We start from the raw sequence: 22370 nt of genomic DNA, 5'->3' as shown, positions 1-22370 counted from the left end.
GGTGTATAGCTGATTTAATGAATTGGTGTCTTAACTCTGGGAGGGGATCAATTCCTTTCTTTGTTTGCAATATTTGACCGTGGTTAGTTGCTGTTAAGCACTTTCCTTGTCCTTCCAAAATATCAAAACGTCTCATCCATGAATCTTCTCTTTATTTTAAAATATAATAATAAAAAAAGAAACAGCTCATTCTGTGTGTGTGCATGAAAACCAGTGGATAATTTAGGAGTAGTAGTAGTAGTAGTATGGATGAACACAGTGGATACAGGGATTGCGGGGACGGTGATACTCCAGTATTGAAGCCTGGTATCAACACTACTTCAAAGCTACTTTAATACTGCAGGCTTCATACTCTGGCCCCTAATACCCACAAATATTTTCTAAAGAAATTTTTTTTTTAAATCATGTCAAATGGAGGCAGGAGAGAAATCTTGAGCCAAAGATTTAGTTTAGCTTAAATATTCCAAAGTCCAAGTCCCGTCTGTGACGTTAAACCCTCGTGTGATGCACGGTACGTCCTGTATAAATAAGTGTGTGGTCAGATGTTTGACTTTTGACCCTGAAAGCTGCTGATCTTTGCTTTCCTGATATGGATTGGTGAAGATTCGGATAGAAGGGTTTTAATCCAGCTGGAGTCGGAGCTGATGGAGGTTAAATCCGAACCGCAGTGTGGAATCGAAACCTCCACCAGGCGATTTTAAGACCTTCAGCCTCCAATGTTTAACTGAAAGAGGAAGATCAATACATCTCCTACAGGTCTGACTGCATGTGTGTGTGCACAGGTGTGTGGACTCCTTCTCTTCCATCGTTGTGAGGACCAATCTGAGTTTTAGAAAGTGAGAACGTGTTACGGGAAATATTAAGTCGAGCTTCGAGCGTCGTTGTCGTCTAAACAAAACGAGGAGGCGAGGAAGATGCGTCTTCTGATCCGTCTCTAGGATGACGCCATCTTGTCTTGTGCTTTCCAAAACCTTTAGAAGTGACTGCTGAAAAAAATAAATCTGCTGTATGATGCGACAACGCTCTGGTTAAGGTTTGCTTAGGTTTTAAAATAAGAACTTGATTAAGTGAAAGGACCACTGTTACCATGGCAACAATAACAACTGCTTGGTTACGGTTCGGGAACGATCGAGGTTCAGAGAAACAACAGCAATCTGATGTTTTGTTGACCCAACCGTCCGCCTCCCTCTCCCTCTGCAGACTCTGTCGTAGGCGGATGGTCGTCTTTTTTTGTCGCTTTCTGCGATCGTGTAAATTGAGCACAATCCGTCTCCGTAGCGACAAGAAAACACAACGTTGTTTGGGGTAGGGGAGACGTTTCGTCCAATCCTGCCTCACCTCTTCGAAGGGCAGTTCTGACGGTCGGGATTACCATGAGGTAAAGGTTGAGACTGGTCGCCGTCGGCAGCCAGGAGATGCATTACACCAACTACAGTCCACACAGACATCACATGAACATGTGCGTGTGGAGAACGGAGCATTTCATCATCTCCTTGTTGCTCTCCGTCTCATGCAGCTCTGTACATGCTCTGTATGTGCAGCACAATCAATCCAGGTGGAAGATATTAACTGCTGTTCCCTCAGAGCTTTATTGTATAACCCCTCCACCACTCCATTCGCCGTTTCACAATCAGAGACGCAGAATCTTTATTCAGCATGGGGTGGCATTTAGCTCGGCCCTCCATCCCCCTAATTGTCAATTATTCTCAGAATATGGAGCCGGGCCACTTCGTCCGGGCTGGAGCCGTCATTAAGCCGCACGGCGTAGCAGAAACGCATCGCCGGGACGAGGCGCGGCCATGCCAGCAGCCTCGGCGGGTGGCATTTAAGGGAGCAATCAGCCACGGTGCTGCATGTGTGCGAGTGTGTGTGAAATAACGCCACATGGCAATCAGCCTCGGCGAGACCCCTTTGCCGTTTATCACTGTTTATTAGACTGAATATCTCACATGAAACAAATGAGCTTGACCTTTCATGAATGAGTCGCCTTTTCTTCTGCTCGAGAACATGATAAACAACCTGAAATGGCGCAGGGATGTGTTGATGGGAGAGAGGGCGAACGAGGGGAATACAGAGGAGAGGAGTGAAAGCCAACGCCAGGATCATCAGTCAGTGACCCGCCTGCAGTTTGGCAGCAGCTCGGAAAGAGCAAAAGTCGAGCAGAAATTGAGTCGCTAAGAGAATTATGTATTCAGCTATCACAGCTATTTTTCTTACAAGGGGAATAAACTAGTCAAAGTCTAGAAATCACAAATCCAACCTTTACAAATCTGATCATCTACCAGCTCACTCCCACCCTGCGCTTTCTGTGGCCTTTATAACCTCATCGTCTAACGCCAGCAGTGAAGCCACAGCTCTCCTCCACAGCTTCTTCTGCTCATGTGTCTGAAGCTCTGGTTTAAATCCATCTGATTCTGTGCCTTTATGTGCTGGAAGGAGATTCCTTCTGCCAAATCCAACTGTAGAATTATTTGCGACGACAAACAAAATATTATTTTAGGTTTAATTCTGTTGTTTCTAATTTAGCTAGCCAGGTTAGCCGTTTCTTTTCACGTCCAATGTAAAGACACTTAGGTAAATACTGTCTGAATTTTCAAAGTTAATTTACATAAATTAAAAGTTAACCATTATTAATTATGGGCTTAATAATTTTTTTATTAATTCCTTTAGAATTTTAATTCCTTTGACTTCCTTCAAACTATGTATTTATTTTCCCATTGAAGCAAAGAGTTCAATAACATCTGATCACAAATCAAAAGATAGATTTTATTGACATCGTTTACAGATGATACTGTTGTAACCAAAGCTTCTATAAGACTATAAAATATTAGTTGTAGTCTAATATATTGTATTAAACTACATTTAGATGATTGTAGGAATGATAACAGCCGATCTGCGGTTTACATTTTGGTCGTTTACAGTTTCTCTGTTTAAACAGTTTAATCCAAATAAAAACTGTGTGATTGGCGTCTGATTCAGCTCTGATCCTTTCACGTCTTCACTCTGAGCTGGAGATACTCGCAGTTTTGGCTTTTTTGACGTCCTTTGAAAGCATTTAATGGTTTGAGCTTTTAATTGTTTCAGTGGACAGTGGATGCCATTTGGTCCATAAAACCTCGGCTGGACGGACATTAAGTGCATTAACCAGAGGAAGAAATGGACCACGCTGCATTCTAGGACTCAAATGAGCGAAAAGTAATTTGAGGGAGAAAATGAATGATTTCTGGGAATAACTAATTCAATCATTTAAAAAAAAGTCGTTGCCACTGAGGCAGCTTTATCCCGAACGCGTCCTCCTCCTGAAAATGGAGGAGAAGTGCCGCAGGACGTCGGCATATGTGCGGTGACGTCTGTAGGTTCGTACTCGTGGTTTAATCTCCTAACATAAGGCCGCTGGACTGTTAAGTGCTACCCTGAAATCACCATCCACTGCTGCCACGCCGCCATGAAACCATCAGCAGAGGAAATGCTGTACTTACACAATACCACACTCATTTCAGCATGTATTAAACTCAGGCAGTAAACCACGCATGAAAGACTGCAATCTTCCTCCTCCTCTTATTCTTCTTCATCTTCTTCCTTCCTCCAACAACAACAACAACAACAACAACTGCAATAACTGCAGAAAGAGCTGCAGACATATTCTAACTCCACGCCTGTCAGGACATCCTGCTGGCTCCCTGGATGCCGCTCAGGTAGGAAGAGCAGGTAGGAGGTTACGGAGGCTCCAGCACTGTGGCAGCACATCTGCTGCGCTCAGACAAACGCTGCACTGAGAGAGAGGGAGACGCTGTTTTCACCGTGTGGCCTCAAAATAAACATCATCACCAGCAGCAGCAGCAGCAGCAGCAGCAGCGACACCGTGGGACGTCGGTTCAATTTAAAACAGGAAACATCTCTCTGGATCTTGAGGTGATTTTAATAAATGAAAGGTTTGACCGTTCTAGAAGTGCTGATGCATCAGAGCGCGCAGGTGATGCAGTAACACATAAAAAGGCGGGAAACTTAGAGGACGAAAACAACAAACATCTCATGTGGAGCTGTGACACCTCAGGTTTAACCTGTGCGACCTGGTGTCATGTGGCTACAGAAAGTGCAGAATAAAAACTGGAAAATGTTCATTCTATAAATGTTCTATAAAAGAAAAATCTAACTAACAGACAATTTTGAAATATACAAATGTAATTTCTAGAGGACAGTTTTGCACGTGGCATAAATATTGTTTACTTTTTCTTTTCTTTTTTTTTTTATTCTCTGAGATTTCCAAGTAATTTAACTGATCATTAAAGCTCCCATATATTATAAAGGTCTTTGTCCATGTGTAGCGTGATTATAGATCAGATCAGGTTCTGTATTAATACTGTGAAAGTATCAAAGCCTCAGTCCACAGAGAAATGCACGAAGCTTGTATTCAGAAACTGAGCCTTAAAACCAGCCGTCAGGACTTCTGGAACTTTGTGATGTCACAACTAAGTAGTTACCGCCCCCTCCAGCCACGCCCCGCCCACCTGGGCTTTAAAATTCCTTTAAGAGAGAAGACGTTTACATTAAGACGTCCTCTGGCGACTCGATTATCCAGTGATATTGACGACAAACACGACTGTTTACAACAGGGGGAGGAGAGAGGGATATAATACTTCACACTGTGTAAAGAAAGCCTGTTCATATGTGTGTGTGTGTGTGTGTGTGTGTGTAGGAGAGAGAGAGAGAGAGAGAGAGAGAGAGAGAGAGACAGAGAGAGAGAGAGAGAGACAGAGAGAGAGTGATTGAGGTGAACGAAGAGACGGAGAGCTGAGAGCACAAGACTTCATATATAGTCATGTATAATATATAATAAATATTTATTATAGGCCTCATATCTGACCTGGATATCTATAGAAATGTGATACACAATAGAAAATATCTAATATTAGAAGTTAAGAAAAAAGCCAAGAAAATATGGATAAGAAAATATATTGTCAATATATATATTATTATTGTCAATATATAAATTTTAAAGGTGAATTTTATAGTTTTCTAAATTACTTCCTTTTATTATTGAATTTAGAAATTGTGCTTCCCAGCTTATTATAATAAGAAATATGCATGTTACATGAATCTGGATCAAGAATTATTTAAAGAGATTTAAGTAGGACACTTTTAATTTGACTTTTTAAATGATTTTGTTTAATCAGTACTTTTATAAACGTCTAGAGTTTCTGTTTTTCTTGGTCCTGTCAGCCTTAATTCGTATGTAAAAAGGGTGTGTGTGTGTGTGTGTTGTGTGTGTGTGTGTGTGTGTGTGTGTGTGTGTGTGTGTGTGTGTGTTGTACAGAGAGAGTCAGAGGGAGATATAAAGTGAGCGAGGTTGGTTTGAGTACATGTGTGTTTTTTTAAGAAAGAAGAAGGACAGGAAGTGGGGGAAGGAGAAAACGAATGACAGGGCGAGAGACAGAAGGGGTTGCATGTGTGTGTGTGTGTGTGAGAGTGAGTGAGAGAAAGAGAGAGAGAGAGAGAGAGAGAGAGAGAGAGAGAGCGAGAGAGAGCGAGCAAGTGAGCGCTGAAACAGGAATAAAGCCATGTACCGCCGGGACTTGAACAAGCACTGCGCCATTCTACCATCTCCATCTATCACCAGGCTCCAGCCCCAGCAGCAGTATCTGTGTAAGAGTGTGTGTTAGTGTGTGTGTTTGCGTGTGTGTGTGTGTGTGTTGAGGATGGAGGGATACTGTAGTCCTTAAAGTGAGAGCTACACACTGCGATGAACACGGTGACTGTGTCCTCAGCTTCCCGCTCTCTCTGTGTTTCAATCTCTAAAATAGATTTTCTGCTTCGATAAAACCCGATGAATCCGACGATCTCAGTCGTTTGTTTTTGTTTTTCCAGAAATAATTCAGCACCGACCGTGTGTCGTTAGTCTGTTAGCCTGTTGCACAAAACACCGTGAGGTTTCTAAGTATGTGACTTAAGGTTTAATTACTCCTTAGCTGAGGCAGTTACTTCAGGGTGTCGCACAGATTCTCTCAGTCACAAAGTTAAGGCATTTACATCAGTGAAAGAGATTTTACAGACATGAAACACCTTTCTTTACTTTGGTCGCTAAGGTCTTTTGTGTAATTTAGTTAAATGGTTTAAGTGATTCTTTAAATATAAGGCTAAGATAAGGAAGAAAGCTTAATTGCCAGTGAACATTTTCAGGAAGCCTTAAGGAGAAGACTCCAGGTCCCTCCCTCTGCCTTGTCTTCTTCTTCTTCATCTTTAAAAATATCTTTACTTTTTCCTCGTAAAATATTTGCACATTCATTCCCTCAGTCGTCCCCCATCTCCCTCCTTCCCCCCATCTCCCCCTCCCTCCTCAGTTGTGACAAGGATCGATTCGGCCTCTGCAGGAGGGAAAATCTGGAATTTGTTCTGCATGACGAGGATCTGCAGCGGCCAGCAGTTTCCGCACACCGATTTCTGTGTGTGTGTGTGTGAGATTGAGTGTGTGTTAGTGTGTGTTAGTGTTTACTGGGGAGGCTCACATCGGGATACCCTCCCCTCCTCCTTTGTTCGGTCCCATCGGTTCCCCCATTTTAACCTCCCTGCACTTCCTTTTTCCTCCTTCCTTTCTTCTTCTCTGCTTTAATTGTTGTATTTTCAACCTGCTAAGCAAGGGACTTTAAATATTACATATTTTGTGTCCATTAAGTGTGAAAGCAGCAACATGTTTCAGCTATCACCGCCCCATCCTTTAACTGTAACCTTTAAAGGTCCAGAAAAACTATTCTTTAAAATCAGCTTCTACATAAACACACTATTATTTTCTATGTTTAAGGACATTTCTTTTTTTTTTGGTTTATATATTTCTATATGCTTTATACAAGTCTGGAGAAACAATAAAACCTATTATATTTATTCTGAAAATACTGAGTCTGAACTGTATGTAATTGTTGTGTATTTCAGTGTGAACTCGTCCTGACGTTAAAAACTGCCACGACCATCGATGACGTCGCCTCGGTGTCAGAGGCTCCTGAGGCCTGCAGAAGGTTTCCAGCACTAATGAACTCAGTGCATTGGAGTCATGTATTGTATATCATGTGAGCGTGCTCTGTTTTTAACAACGCTCATGGTTGTCGTCGGTGCTGCTCACGCACATGCACACACACACACACACACACACACACACACACACACACACACACACACACACACACACACACACACACACACACACACACACACACACACACACACACACACACACGCACTGCGGTTAAGTGTTGCTGCATCTGCTCTGGGCCTTGTTGCTCTGTGAAGGTTGATAGTTGAGTTATATTAGCACTAATGGATTTCCTGTGTAATGAATGAGAGAAAACCCCCCCCCCTCCCCCCCGCCCTCCTGCCCACCCACGGCTGGCAAAAACAGGCACGACAGCATCGCCGCCGATGCGTTGTTATGCAAATGGCGGCGGCATGCGGTGATGCGCTCTTTCAAATGAAGTGTTGGAAATGGGAGACAGGCTCAATGAGGCGGGGAAATTCCCCAGCACTCAGAGGGCAGACGGCTTTTAATTTTTTGTAAAGGAAATAAAAATGAAATTTTTGGATGCACCACCGAATATCAGCGGCGCCCGCGTTTAAATTAATCGCATTTTTTTTCTGGGCTAAAATTACTCGGGCTGAAATGGAGCTGCGACGAAATGTGACAGTTACCATTACCCGCCCAACCATCCACATCCACACACACACACACACACACACAAAGTGATGCATAAATAATACTGAAATCCGCATGTCAAGTTGTATTACAAAGTCATATTGAAAATAATTGAGCTTACCATTGTTGTTTCGGCAATGGACCCAAAACTGTTGATAAAAATGTTGCAGGTTACGTTCACAGGCGGACCTGCAGAGGGAGAGAAGACACGGACACAGACAGAGGAGTTAGACTTCATCAGAAAAGACTGCAGCTGTTCTGCATCTGTAGGAAGTATTTCAACAAAAATGCGTCAACATAAGACGAGATCGTCAGAAAAACGCCAATAACCACGAGAAGAAAGGAAAACAAAGGCTGGAATTCATACAGACGCTGAACGTTGTTAATGTTTTTTAATTAAAAAACCATCCATCATGTTTAAGAAAACTGACGTCCACCTCGATGATGACACTAAACCGACATTTTGTTTCCGTCTCACATTGTGTTGTTGTTCGTTTCTGTTTCACCGGTGGATTTGTTTTTCTCTTTAGCTTCTAAATGGTCCACGAGGTTCATCAGGTCGTCCCTGACTTCATCTGTCAGGGACTGAACCGCAGGTCTGTAGTTCAAACCAAAACAATGAGCTGAAAGAAACTAAAGCACTCCTCGGAGTTGAGAGGATTTGTAAAGTAATTCTCTGTTTGTTTGTCACTCCAATCACCACCTGTCACCACCTGTCATCACCCGTCATCACCTGTCATCACCCGTCATCACCTGTCACCACCCGTCATCACCTGTCATCACCCGTCATCACCTGTCATCACCCGTCATCACCTGTCATCACCCGTCATCACCTGTCACCACCTGTCACCACCTGTCATCACCCGTCATCACCTGTCATCACCCGTCACCACCCGTCATCACCTGTCACCTTACATCAAGTCATTTGATCAGTTGTTGATATAAGTGCATCTTTTAAGATTTATTTCTGTCGGTGGTCCTCAACCTTTCTTCCTCTTCCTCTTGTGGGACAATAAAGATCTGGACCTGACTCAGGTGGACTGAGGTGGACTCAGGTGGACTCAGGTGGACTGAAGTGGAGGTCTAAAGCTGAGGTGAGCTGACGGACTGGAGGAAGTAAACTGGGTCCTCACAGCTTCTCTGTGGCGGTGCTGAATAAACGAGCCTCTGCTCTGAGCTTAAACCCCGACGCAGCGTCCGACCGCAGGAAGTGAGTTCCTGAGCCGTCGAGAAGGAAAATGTGTAAACATCTCAGCGCAACTTAAGAAAACTGGAGACGAGAAAATCAATTTCACATCTCCTTTGTGCCGTCGCGAGTCATTTCAAAGGAAGTGGTAATGACAGAAACAGCCCCCTCACCCCCACCTTCCTCTCAGAGGGGAGACGCTGCGTTCAAGGAGTTTTTCAGATGAGAGACTCAAGGTGAGAGTAAATAAACGGCGTCCAGGCCTTTTGCAGCGGCTCCATTGATTTGCTGTATTACCAGGTTGTACAAACACAAATGCGATTACTTGGCGGCAGGAGTGGAGTGTGCGGTGAGGAGCGCGGAGGACGGTCAAACAGACCGCCGGCCTCTCATCTCTGTCAGGCGGCGGACGAGATATCGGCTTTCTAACTCTGTACGTAACACACGGACATGGACGCGGCACCGTCTTCTCTCACTGTGTGAAAGGAGCTCTTTGCTGCTGCTTTCACACAGTCGTGGGACGTTCAAAGACCTCTACGACAACGCGAGGAGCCGCGTGTCAGCGCACACGTCCTCTGGCACGGTTTCCTCACTGTCGCCGTGCGTGACGACCGTTTGGCTCTGCCGTGGCCTCTGGGGTTGTGTCGTGTCTGTGGTTGCAGCTTGTGGTCTCCCTTCAGGTGCTGGTGGGCGGAGTTACCGCTCACCCAGAATGCATTGGAGACCATCCATCCCCACTGTCTCTCTCCATCACTGGATCTCCCTCTGGTTTTGTTTTGGTTTGGTTTGGTTTGGTTGTGCTTTTTGTTTCGCACCATACGACGCCACACTTTCACACATCGGCTGCACATTTCACACACGTCGTCGATGTCTCTGCTTTTCTTTTATGTAATTAAATGTGATTTTATTTCAAGCACACTGAGAGCTGCTCCTCCTCCTCCTCCTCCTCCTCCTCCTCCTCCTCCTCCTCTTCCTGTCTGAGAGCCGAGTCAAGACAAAGAAAAAACTGTTTTCTTTTTTTGAACATCTTTTCTCTTTTTTACTTTAACTTAAAACTTGAAGTCCTTGCAGCTGTTAACATCCCTTTCCTCTGACCTTGCACAGACTCTCTCATCGTGTCTGACTGTTTTTCCTCAGCACTTTTTTTCCTGAACATTAAAGATGCCGAGTGGAAACTCAGTACAAAGAATCCCAAAAGAGGCTTCTCATCGTTTAAGAGAGATAAAAACTTGCGTCTGCTTAATGAACTGTTGTTAATCCTCCGTGGGTGAAAATACATAAAACCCTGATCATACACTATTATGATGTACATTCAGTACTTTCCCATTCATCATTACAGAGGCATTAGGCTGCTACAAACTAATTCTTTACCATAATAGCTCCTCTGCAACCAGACTGGTCCAATAAAAAGAAAAAATGCAACTCTGCACTTCTCATGTATAGAAATGTATTAAAATCTTTGTCTGAGAAATAATTAGATCACTGCCTGCAAATTTGAGCTAACTTTTTTTTGTAATCTGATTACTGTAATCCCATTATATTTAATCCTCTCCTCATCAGTCCCAGTGTGTGTTAGAGAAAAAGGGTTTTTAATACTGTGCTGGATAACAAAATGTAATTTTTAATAAGTCAAGAGGATGGATCAGTTCAGTCACATTCTGATACATGTTGATGCGACTTAAGGTCAAACTATGCTTCATGCAAACACACACACACACACAACACACACACACACACACACACACACACACAGAAAGAGAGAGAGAGAGAAAAAGAGAGTTTGTGTTAAATGTCCCTGACTAAACTCGGTGTCTAATTCCACTCGCCGGCGGCGAGCTGGGAATGAAGGAAGGGGTCTGGATTATTTTGATGGCCAATTACTCTCCCTGTCACAGTCTGAGGACTGCTGGAGGCCACTGGGGAGGAGGAATATCATTCAAACACACACACACACACACACACACACACACACACACACACACACACACACACACACACACACACACACACACACACACAACTGTGGTTAAGCCATAGAGTAGAATCATAGGGTTGAAGATGCACGGTTAAGAGGGAAAAAATCATTAAAGGTGGCCGGAGGCGCTCGTTCCCTACGTGACTTACATGTACAGCATCTAATTAGAACAAACAATAGATTACTCACAGGGGTGCGTGAGGAAGGGAAAGAATGAAGTAATAAAGACGGAAGTTTTCAGATATTAAATCAACCAGTGCAGCAAATGAAAGTGGCTGCGGATGAAATGAGTTTGTTCCAGTGCGACTGAAGAGAAACAGCTGACGGAGGCGAGGGAGACACTTAAACTGCCGGGTTAGAGGTTCAAGCACTTCAAAGGTGGAGAGACGACTGATGCTTGAACTGTGGAAGCCTTGGTGGTTGTTGTAGTCCACAAGCACCGGTGAAGCGTCGACGGCGCCGATCCTCTGCTAGTTTAATGCATGAGACTACAAACATGGTGGGAGCTGCATCACTTACTGAGGCTCTGTTCTGCTGCTTGTAAGGGTCATTGTTTTCAGGTTTCTTTACTCGCACCCAAACTGATTGTGCTCCTTGCTGCAACAACACACAGATGACTCGTGAATCAGGTCATTAGAAAACTGAGGAGAAAATTAGGGAGAAACACAAATGAGCTGATTAGACTCCGGAGTTCCTCAAAGTGCTGGATTAGTAAAGGTGCTAATCCAGAAAAACACACAGCTCTCACAGGCAGCAAATGGAGGCAAGTACAGACTATTAATGTGTAAAATACTCTCAGTTCCAGTTCCACCACTGAACGAGGGCTGCACAATTAATCCAAATATAATCGAAATCACAATATACCAAAGTGCAACATAATAGTAATCGTGACTTTCTTTGCACATCGTTCGGCTCCGGTCTGAACCATCACCCGTCCACAACAGACTCTACAGACTGAAAGCATTAAAACCTTCCCAGAGGTCGGATTTCTTGCAGGATTAGTTCTAACTAGCTGTCCCTAATAAACTGACAACTGACTTGCTGGGCTCTGCAGTCGAAGGTTTTAGAGGCTCTCGACGGAGCAGGAAACAGGGACTATTTATCCTGACACAGTAACTACATCACGTGCAGAAGCACTATAGATGCTGCTCGTGCTGCAAATCTAATTTTTTACCCAGATTATGGATGTGTTATTTAATTTTTAGCCGGTATACAGCATACGGCACCACAAGAGTTTAAAACAAACACACTTGGTGTTTGTTTAAACGCACTCTCGGGTAAATGGACTCTGGAAGCGTCTTGGTAAATAATCATCTCTCCCGGATCACCTGACTGTCTGTCTGATGTATGAAGGCTCGGCAAATCCAGTGAGCACAAGCTCTTATATGTCTGAGTGCATCAGAGGGTTTATCCATAAAGCAGCCGGTATTACATTATCACTGTGTTTTCTCACAGAATGGCTTTTCAGGCCTAGCTCAAGTCCTCTGACACATTTCCACTGCATCCTGGCTTTGTTCGAAATCCCTGCTTCAAAGTCCTCACGCTCCTTGGCAGGAGGGAGGCGAGTGGAGGGATATCATAATTTGTCTCCTCTTGACGTGTCCTCGCAGCGCGTGACGCAAAAAGAACCTGAGCTGAGGAGGAAGAGGAGGAGGAGGAGGAGGAGGAAGAGGAGGAGGAGGAGAAGCTAACACCCTCTGAAAACAACCTCGTCCTTCTGCCTTTCTCCCTCCTCTCTACTACAGCAGTTCATTTAATAACCATCCAGTGAAGGAGCAACGGGGAGAGAGAGAGAGAGAGAGAGACAGAGAGAGAGACGGTTTATAGCTTTCCAATAAAGACAGAAGACGTGGGTGCAGCAGAAACAGACAGAGAGGAGGACGCACAGACAGCTCATTAACTGTCATGGAGGACAGGCTGGCAGTGTGACTCACAGGCTCCTGTAGCTGCACACTTGTATTTGCCTAGGTGTGTATGCGCCAAGTGGCCAGAGCTGCACACACACACACAAATGAGAATACGCATAAACACACATGTGCAAACAACACAAACACGATGAAGTGACAGACAAAAACACACACGACCTAAACACTCATTAACATATGGTTTTGCACAGATACACACCGTCCTCACGCCTCATTGGTTCTTAACCTTTTGCAGCTGATAACATTAATTCCTGTTACACACCATCCTGGTCCTCTGTAGTTTGTCCCTGCTGGCCACCGTACTGCCTGGACGCACATATGGTGTATGAAAACGTGATGCACGGTACAAGATTGAACTGTCACATTACTAATTTAAAATTGATTAATTCATTTTTAAGCTTATTTAACCTCCTGAATTATTCACACAGCACTGATTGTATTTCATAAAACTGCACTGTAGTTTTTCATGTCTTATTTCTGCTGTGGCGTGAGTCTGAATGCTGATAAGTTCATTTGACTGACTGAACACACACATATACTGTCCGCCTCTCAAACTGACACACACACACACACACACACACACACACACACACACACACACACACACACACACACACACAGGATGAGGAGGCCAATCAAGGCCAGTGACTGTGCTGAAGTCCTGCTGAGGTGCGTCGGCACAAATAAACCCCCCCCACCACCACCCCTCCTTCTTCAGCTGAACTCCACTTTCATTAAAAATAAGTGACAACAGCAATAAAGCAGGATGAAACAAACGGCTCGGCCTCTCAGCACTTCTGCTTACTGCAGCCACTGCAGCATCTCGCCAGAGACGTGCTCTAAACAGTCCCTGAGCTCTCAGGCTCCACGTCACTTCCCTGTGTGCCGCACACAAAACACAGGGTTTAAAAAACCATTGTGTCTGTGCCGTTACAATATATATATCGTTAGATTTGCTTCTAGAGGTTTCAAGGTTTCAGTTGGTTCAGAGACACCATAAAAGTTTGTACACCAAACTGCTGACATCATTTATTGTTTCCATTTTTAAAGTTTGAGGCCACGATGAAGTGTTCGGACAAGGTCGTGCAGGCGCCACCCACAGGAGCACTTCCTGGTTAGACCCAGGACTCACCTCACAGGGCCCAGTCCCTCCAAGCACCTGCTGGGTCACCTGGGTGACACCAGGAACATCACTGAGGATGCATCGCAGCACATCTGAGAGAACAAGGGATTTTAAGGCAACACTGAGGTTTCCCTGATTCGGGTGCACAACAATGACAGTGGTGGATTTCAACTTAGTGGTTAGCTAACTGCACAACCTGTGACTACTGTGATCATACTGCGCCTCAGTGATCGCAAAAATATTTAAATATTTTAGTGAAATAAAATATTTGAAAGAGCTCTAGAAACATTTCTACTCTCTTCACTCTAAAGACAAAAACTCTCCACTTTGCTTGTTGCTCGTTGATTCACAACGTCGGTTCTTCACAGTATATTTCATCTTTCAGTGTCATGTTTGGTGGTCATCGTCATTTACTCATTTTTCACCTCGGAGCAGAACTGTCAGAGAGAGAAGAGTGTTTGGTGGTTATCCAGGATGTAGATCAGTCTAAATAGAGATGGTATGAAGATGACAGCCTGATAAACCTGCCAGGGAAGAGGCAGTAATTGCTTTTTTAATGATTAATAGTTTGGCGGGTTTTCGACCCCCCCCCCCCGCAGACTTCTTTCCCGTGTCAACTTTACATCTCGTCCTCGTTGTGATTTTTTTAACTGATGTTGGAACCAACTCTAAGCTGCAGACGTGCCTGTGGGAATGTTTTCTGCCATCTCTGTATCATCTCCGCCTCAAATTAAGTTTCAACACTGTTGAAAAGCTTGGCATTCAATTCTAGGTTGTGTATCTCTCCGCTGCTCCAAGATACAGCTTTTAATTCCTGCCGGAGCCACTCTTACTACAAATGTGTCCTCTCATGATATTGGAAGGTATTTTGGATAACAGCAGGTTATGTCATATCCACCAAATGCCATATGTTAGGATGCTATAGCAGGTGCATGAAGCCTGCAGGGAGCATTACTGCTGCCAATGTAGTAGTGAGACTGCAGTCCAATAACGCCCAGCTGATGCTTAAAGGTCCCATATAGTCTAAAGGTAGATGTCCATGTGTTGTTTGATTATAGATCAGGTTTAGGTTCTATATTAATACTGTGAAAGTATCAAAGCCTCAGTCCACAGAAAAATGCACACAGGACTTCTGGAACTTTGTGATGTCACAACAAAGCAGTCACAAGCCCCGCCCACTTGGACCCACCATCCAAACCTTTACAGGATTTGGTTTCTCTGAGTGTTTTACCTGAAATCTGCTATATTTTTGATTGGATCGCTCAGAAAACTGTCAGCCAATCAGAAGAGAGGCTCAGAGCCTCCTCTCTTCTGATTGGCTAACTGATTTGTTGTTACTAGAGCTCCAGAGAGAAACCTGAGAGAGGAGATGTAAAAATTACACTGAGATGGTTTTTGGTTCTTTAAACCACAAATTTATCTTCTTATGGATCAACACTTCAAATAAGACACAGGAGAAGTGTCAAATAAACCTTTAAAGCAACAACTTGTTAATTTTATTTGTGTTTAAAGTCTATTTCAAATAAAATTCTGTTTTCGGTCCTGGTAAAAACTGTTGTAGTCTGAAGCATCTTTAAAAAAGTGTAACAAAACTGAGGCAACAACTTATTTAGTCATGTAAGACCCTCCTATACTCTACCCTCTGTCTTGCCCTCACTTCTGCCGACACACAATGTATTTTATTTAACATGTCACTTGAGTGCACAACAACAAAAGCTGAAAAGATCCATCATTTCTGTTTGGTTATTGATGGAGTTCTTGCAGCCTGACACAAGCCTCAAGATGGCAAAGAAGATATTGGTTGCAAATGTCTTCCCTCTTAACCAGCCTCCAGTGAGACTGGGAGCATCAATGCAGGACTCACTGCAGCTGCAATCAAAAGCCTCCTCTGGTGGCAGCTTGATCCCCATCTGTCAAAAGTGACTCAGGAAACAATGGCTGGTCCTCCACATGACACGCTGAAAGCACTCACAGGTCACTTCATGGTGAGGATGAATGTGGCTGAGCTGCGCATGTCTGAGGAGCAGATTTAAGTTTTGATGAGCTCAGGAAGTCAAACTGCCAGATGTTGTTGGTGGAAGGGGGAAGTTGAATCCAGATCCTTTCAGACAAGTGTATTCTGGATTCATTCATAAAGAAACAGCAGTGCTGAACTCAGCAGAACACTTTTACCTTTTGAAAAAGGACAAGGATGTCTGCTGTTGCTTGACCAAATGTGCATCTCTTTTTTATGAAGTTTGGAAATGTCGTCACATTTTGTCTTTGTCATCTATCTGCAGACCAAGAAACGATACCCAGGTCCACCTAAACAAGTGAGTTCTGAGTCCAAGTCAGAGGGTGGTGTGATTCATATGGAGTACGACTGCCATCAAACTCCCACAACAGACATTTGCTCAGAGCCTGTTCTCACAACACAATCAGCGACACCGTTGCGAGCAGAAATTGATATGAAAGTTCAACTTAATGATAATTTTGCATGGGAGGGTGAAGAACAATGAGTTCCCACTTTTTTACTAGGACTGGGTATTACCAATGATTCCTGATTCAAAAAGGTCTCAATTAGATTTGATATCAGTTTCAATGTCTTTATAGTTAAGTCCGCATCCCTTCCTCAGCATCATCAACCAGTGGTGGTCAGTACACACTGCGGCCTGTAAGTAGCTGCTATAACCACAAGGTTTAGTGTTAAATGTGGTTACAATCCTCTGATCTACAGGGGCTATGCTGATCAGATGAAAAACTGAAATTAAACAAATAAAATCTCGGTTAGAAGGAGACAGTAGAGCAAACACTGATAGTAAACCCAAATCAATCTGCCAAAACTTCACTAAACAAATCTGTACTTCTTTGTTGCCGTGCTGACATGCTGTTTGCTAACAACACTACACCGTTTCGTTGACTTTGGACAACCCTAAACCCAAATGTACAGTATGTATTTATCCAGCTATTGCTGCAGACACATTGTCCTGCGGGGACTCATCGTTACCGAACTTACCCCCAAAACCCCTCATCATCAGCTCGGCATTCACAGGGACCAATTAACTGGTCATCCCATCAGCCTAGCCTGCCGACATCCTCATTACTACAACCTCCCCATTGAGACGTACCTGGACTACCAAGTGGAACTAATGAAGCACCATAAATCAAGCGCACCTCATGCTCTTACAATAAGGGAAGAGTATAGGCGGTATAGTCGGGTACGCCCCATTATCAGGCCTTAGGAGGGTTGTAAAACATGGGTATCTGGAGGACTGTCTTGGGCCCGCTCTCCGATCCGATGCTTTATTTAACTCTCTCCTCTCCCGATGCGCAATTCGAGCTCCCCTAAGTGACACCTCGGCGCTGCGAGCAGGGAAGCCAGATTTGTTTACAGCAACAAACGGCATAGAGACTAAACTGATGCGAAGGGAGGCAGGGGAAGGAGAAAAAGTGGCAGGCTACAAATTAAATGAATAATACTCTGAATTACACAGGATCGGCCTGGTTTGCAATTGAGCTGCCGTCAGCAAAAAATACCACGATGGCTATGAGACATTAAATATTTATAGGGCGTCATCTGTAAGCTATACGGCCAGCGGAAAGCAGTTTTACTTTTTTATTGAACTAATATACTGTATATTCCTCAATACGTGCCTATGGTAGGTTCAGGGACATTGGTCATTTTACAAGCAGGAGAGAGAGTCTGGAGTAGAGGGTTTGTTTTTTCTCCTTTATGGGCAGACACGACAGCTGACGAGGCGATCATTCTGCTCTTATTCTCCATGAATAAACATCAGAGCTGAAATGCCAGCAAGAGAAAAAAAAAAATGAAAAGAAGTTTCCCTGGGAACTTTAAAAGCGTCATAAATCTCACGACTCGATACTGAAACAGTGAAATAATGAACATTTTATCAAATGCCGAGAGCATTATATTCCTGGAAGTTACTCGGCTCAGCTTTACAAAAGGAAAAAAGAAAACTTTGCTAAAAGTCATAAGATTGATTTTATACTTGGAAAGAAAAAGGGATTAAAACCCCTTCGGTCACAAATGCACGACGATACCTGGAGACGATATACGGAACTTTACTTTGTTACTGCATTAACTGGAACATTAGATATCATAATTTTAAGTGCCAGTGGTTCTGTAATGGAGCCTTTCAGTCCATGGCCAAAAGTATGCAGACAGCCCAACATTAGAGCCGTATCTGATCTCTTAGACATTACGTTTTATATACGACTGGTTTGGTTGGAAACATAACTGCAACCAGTTTGTTTTTTGTTAACATAACGAGGAAATGTTGTTTATTTACGTTTATCTGGCAAGTCTTAAATATTCTGATACTGAACGTATCAGTGAAATATTCGCAGACAACGTATTTGTTTGAAACCAAAAACCATGGTACAGTCACTTGTGGTGACTCCAGCATCATTAAACGGGTTGGATCGTGGTTTGGTTCAGACTCTCTTGCTTTTACAAATCTGAGACAATAACCTTTGATGACGTATGACTTCATCACGTGACTTATCATGGTGATGTCATCCGCATTATCTCGGCTCGGGCTCGGAGACTTAAAATCTATAACAGAAAGCCTACACCACAAATTGGGGACAATTGGCGGGCAGAGAAACTCCTATGAAAAGATGCTCCTGAGTTGCATTATGGGAAGTGTAGGATAAAGTTCTTGAGTCCAAACAGCAGACCGATTAAATTGGCTGCTGCACATTGACAGAAATTACAGCAATTTTTCCTTCAAATCGACAAATTTTCAAGGATTTTCCCGACTTCCTGGACATACCTAAAGAACGACTGCAGGCAAAATAAATAAATAAAAGAGGGAGAAAAACTTTCACTCTTCTTTCTCCTGTTGCTGTTTACTCAAACCTTTTCCTCCACTTCATCCAGACACGACAACGGAGGAGGAGATAAACATCAAGGCTGCGAAGCGCCGGCGGGAAAGAAAGGAAAACGCTGAAAGGCTGCGAAACATTAAAGCGGCGTCCATCTCCCGACTCCACGATGAAACGCTATTGAAACCAGACTTGTTTTTTTTTCTCTCTCCTCCTTATGTCTACTTTCTCTAAAGTGACACCAACACCTGAAAAAAAAAATAATAAAAAAAGCTCCTGTGTGCATCGGTTTCTTGTTTATTTCTGTCTTTATTCCCATGCAGATGCCGCAGCCCTTCCTCCGAGCGCCATCGCTCTTCATTTACACCGACAGCTCTCATTATTCTCCCACATACAAACGCGTATACCTGGCTTCTCCTTTAGAACAGTGAACCCTTTTGGGTTTAAACGAGGAAGTAAACAGCGCGGTTGATCAGTGGCGGGGGGGACCACTTCCTGTCACATTTTAATTGGAGTGGTGAGATGAGGAATGGTGGTTTCTCCTGCCGACATATTCAGCCATCTATCATCGCCTCTTCCATGGAGTGAACTTTAGGGAAAAACTTAATTTTCCTCCCCAATGAGGGAGAAGAAATACCATTATGATATGTTTTACTCCACCTCCTCCTCCATCTCTCCTTCACTCTTTCCACAAATCTGTTTCTTTTTGCTTTTCCCCTCCCTTTACTGTCTCATCTTCATCTCATTCATATTCTCCCCTTTCAGCCACAGGGTGCTCAACTTTCATTATGAGATGAAATGTATTCAAAGTGGGAGGGAGGCACAGAGGAGAGGATGGAGAGATGGATGGATGCATGGCAGCCTGGTCAGAAATCACCTGAGGCTTTGTGTATGTGTGTGTGTGTGTTGTGTGTGTGTGTGTGTGTGTGTGTGTATGTTTGTCTGTGCATATTTACTCAAAATTGGCATTCGTGCCTCGGAGCATTTTCTGTCTCCCCGTGTGACAGTGTGTGTGTGTGTGTGTGTGACGTGTGTGTGTGTGTGAGTGACGGTGTGTTTGCAGTGAGAGTATTTGTGTGTCTTTCTGTGTTTGCCTGTCAGCATGTGCTTGCATGTGTGCACTTCCTCTCTCCCATTTTCCCTGTTTATACATATTAACCTAACACACACACACACACACACACACACACACACACACACACATTTAGGCATTAATCATGAACCAGAGTCCTCTGACAAACAACTCTATCTATCCATCTATATCTATATATAACACTTTGAGATCAGCAGTGATATGTCACCATCCAGAAGATACTGGTTGAAAAATGTACCAGGTTGCCATCACAAAAAAATAAAATAAAATAAAAAATCCCAAAACAGAAGAGATGAGATTTTGTATTCGCAGGTTTCCTCGAGAGGAGTGGAGGTCACATCTGCACCGCCTGCTTTTGGTCACGCTGCTGCAGCCTTATCTCTGAAAAACGCCTGACACTGCCTGAATCCCTGTGACGTGGAGGTGATCAGTGTTATCTGTCAGTCACAACAGACGGTGTGTGAAGTAAACATGTGGCGACAAGTGGGTTTCACTGAATACTACAGAAGAACAGCAGAAGAAGTGTTCATTACACTGGGATTGTTGGTTTGAGACGGGGCCTGTGTGGGAGGGGTCGAGTTGCTTGAGTCAATAAAGCAGTAATATATTCGTGGGTTTATCAGGCCAACATCTGCAAAAGCAGGTTCTTGTATAATTAGACGAGTCTGGAAACTTTGATGTTATAAATCGACGACCGTGAGGGGAGAAATACGATCTCTACGTTACTGAGTAACTACAAGGAAAGTGTGTTTGCACGTGTGTTTGGCCAACGCAGCACTTTGCCAGATGTTGTGCTGCGGTTCAGGTGAAAGCTGAATCGGGTTCAATCAGCCTCTTCATTCATCATGACGCTGCCTTTTTTTTTTTTTTCAACGTGGCCCAAAGAAGCAAACAAAGGACATCCAGTCGCTCTCCACGGCACGATTTCAAATGGACTGTTGATGTTTTCAGTTTTTTATCCCCCTGAAATCTGTTGTTTTCTTCTTTAATAAGAAGCAGATGCTAAATTAAGTATTCAGTGAATCACAAAGCAGCGCTCCAGGACCTTCCAGGGTCTTCCAGGAATCTTCCAGGGTCTTCCAGGCCAGGTTTTGAGTGACGGGCGGACATGACAGGATGGCAGCTGCCCGACTGCAGAGGAGCAGAAATCAATAGCAGGTCTACGGCGGCGACACGGCGACAGACACGAGGTGACGGGAGCTTTATTCCACTGGATTACTGAGAGGTAGTGATGCAGCAAAGTCGGTGTGTGTGTGTGTGTGTGTGTGTGTGTGTGTGTGTGTGTGACTGTATTGGTGATTCAAAAAAAAAAGAAGAAAAAAAGTCATGTGACCGTAAGCGTATGTGTTTGCTTCATCCTTCCTGCCTGTTGTTTGCATGTTTGTTTGACTGACTGTTTGTTTAGACAGACAGTTTGCCTTGTGTGTGTGTGTGTGTGTGTGTGTGTTGGTAATCTGCTCAATAAATCAGTGTGTGATTTAAGGGTGTGTCGTGATGCTCCGCTGTTAGCCCGATGCTTTTAATCATCTTGAGAGGAAGGTAGATAGTCATGTGAGATTAGTGAACACACACACACACACACACACACTCCGCCCCCTCACCTTATCCCTCAAACACATGAGGGATGACACATGCACTCCTTCTTGCGACCTCGCTGATAACACAGGTCCATTCGTCCTTTTCAGATAATTCAAGAGTTCGTTCAGTGTTTCAGAATTTAAATAATTTAAAAGAAACTTTAGAAACTGTAAAATGGTTCAGAAACCTTCACAGTCACAGCTGAGAACTGTGTCGACAGAATCGCAGAGTAAATGGACGGATTTTCATTTTTAACTCAATGCAAAGATCAATACTTTCTTCCTCGTTTGCATTTTTTTGTTTATTAAAACAACCTGATATGTGACAAATTAAATGTCTTTGCATTATCACATTATAACCACATGCTCAAATGAACATTTCTACAATCCAGCACATTTAATCTGAGACTGTTCGGCTCTTTCAGAGGAAAGTTTGTTTCGTGGATCTTCACAGAGTCGGACACTGGCTTTGAACAAATCCCTCCCTTCATTCATCCATCACTGAAATCTATTTTTCTCCTGTTTGATTTTGATATTTTAATATTTTAATAAGAAGCTTGAGAGTATTTTTTTTTGGTTTGTTTATGGTGTGTCTGGTGTATATGTATTTTTACCATAAGAGCTGTAACATCTACAGTATTAAAGGAGAAGTTTCCTCTTTTAATGTGTAATAAAATAATAATACATTTTTCACCTTGTGTTTTACTCACTCAACCAAAACACACTTGCTCTTTGGTGCATATGATACTTTATTTATATTTCTCTACCTCTCCTTTTTATTGTATACGTGAATCCTGTTTATCTTTTGTCTTTTACTGTATTTTAACTCAGCTGCTATGACATTTTAATTTCCCTCTGTGGATTAATCAAGTCATCTCTTGCTCTCTCTCTATCTATTGACAGCAGGCAGAAGTTAAGACGTGACGGTGCCAGAATCACTGTCAAAGTTAATTTTGTGTGTGAGGTTGAGGTGCAGGTTCGGGCAT

At 43.4% G+C, this 22370-nt stretch overlaps 1 protein-coding gene across 6 annotated transcripts in view; it reads right to left on the bottom strand.

The window, feature by feature from the left end:
* The window catches only part of glra1 (glycine receptor, alpha 1), a 105117-nt gene that overhangs the window by 43001 nt on the left and 39746 nt on the right, over positions 1 to 22370 (bottom strand). For all 6 annotated transcript variants that reach the window (XR_008828449.1, XM_056382938.1, XM_056382939.1 and 3 more), the window contains one exon: positions 7800 to 7867. Coding sequence is in view for 5 of the 6 variants with exons in the window: in XM_056382938.1 (XP_056238913.1) it covers positions 7800 to 7867 (68 nt within the window). In the remaining variant the exon portion in view is untranslated. The remainder of the gene's footprint in view (positions 1 to 7799; positions 7868 to 22370) is intronic.

This window comes from Seriola aureovittata, chromosome 8, assembly GCF_021018895.1.
Source record: "Seriola aureovittata isolate HTS-2021-v1 ecotype China chromosome 8, ASM2101889v1, whole genome shotgun sequence".
NCBI lineage: Eukaryota > Metazoa > Chordata > Actinopteri > Carangiformes > Carangidae > Seriola > Seriola aureovittata.
This window is presented reverse-complemented; position numbering and strand designations above follow the sequence as displayed.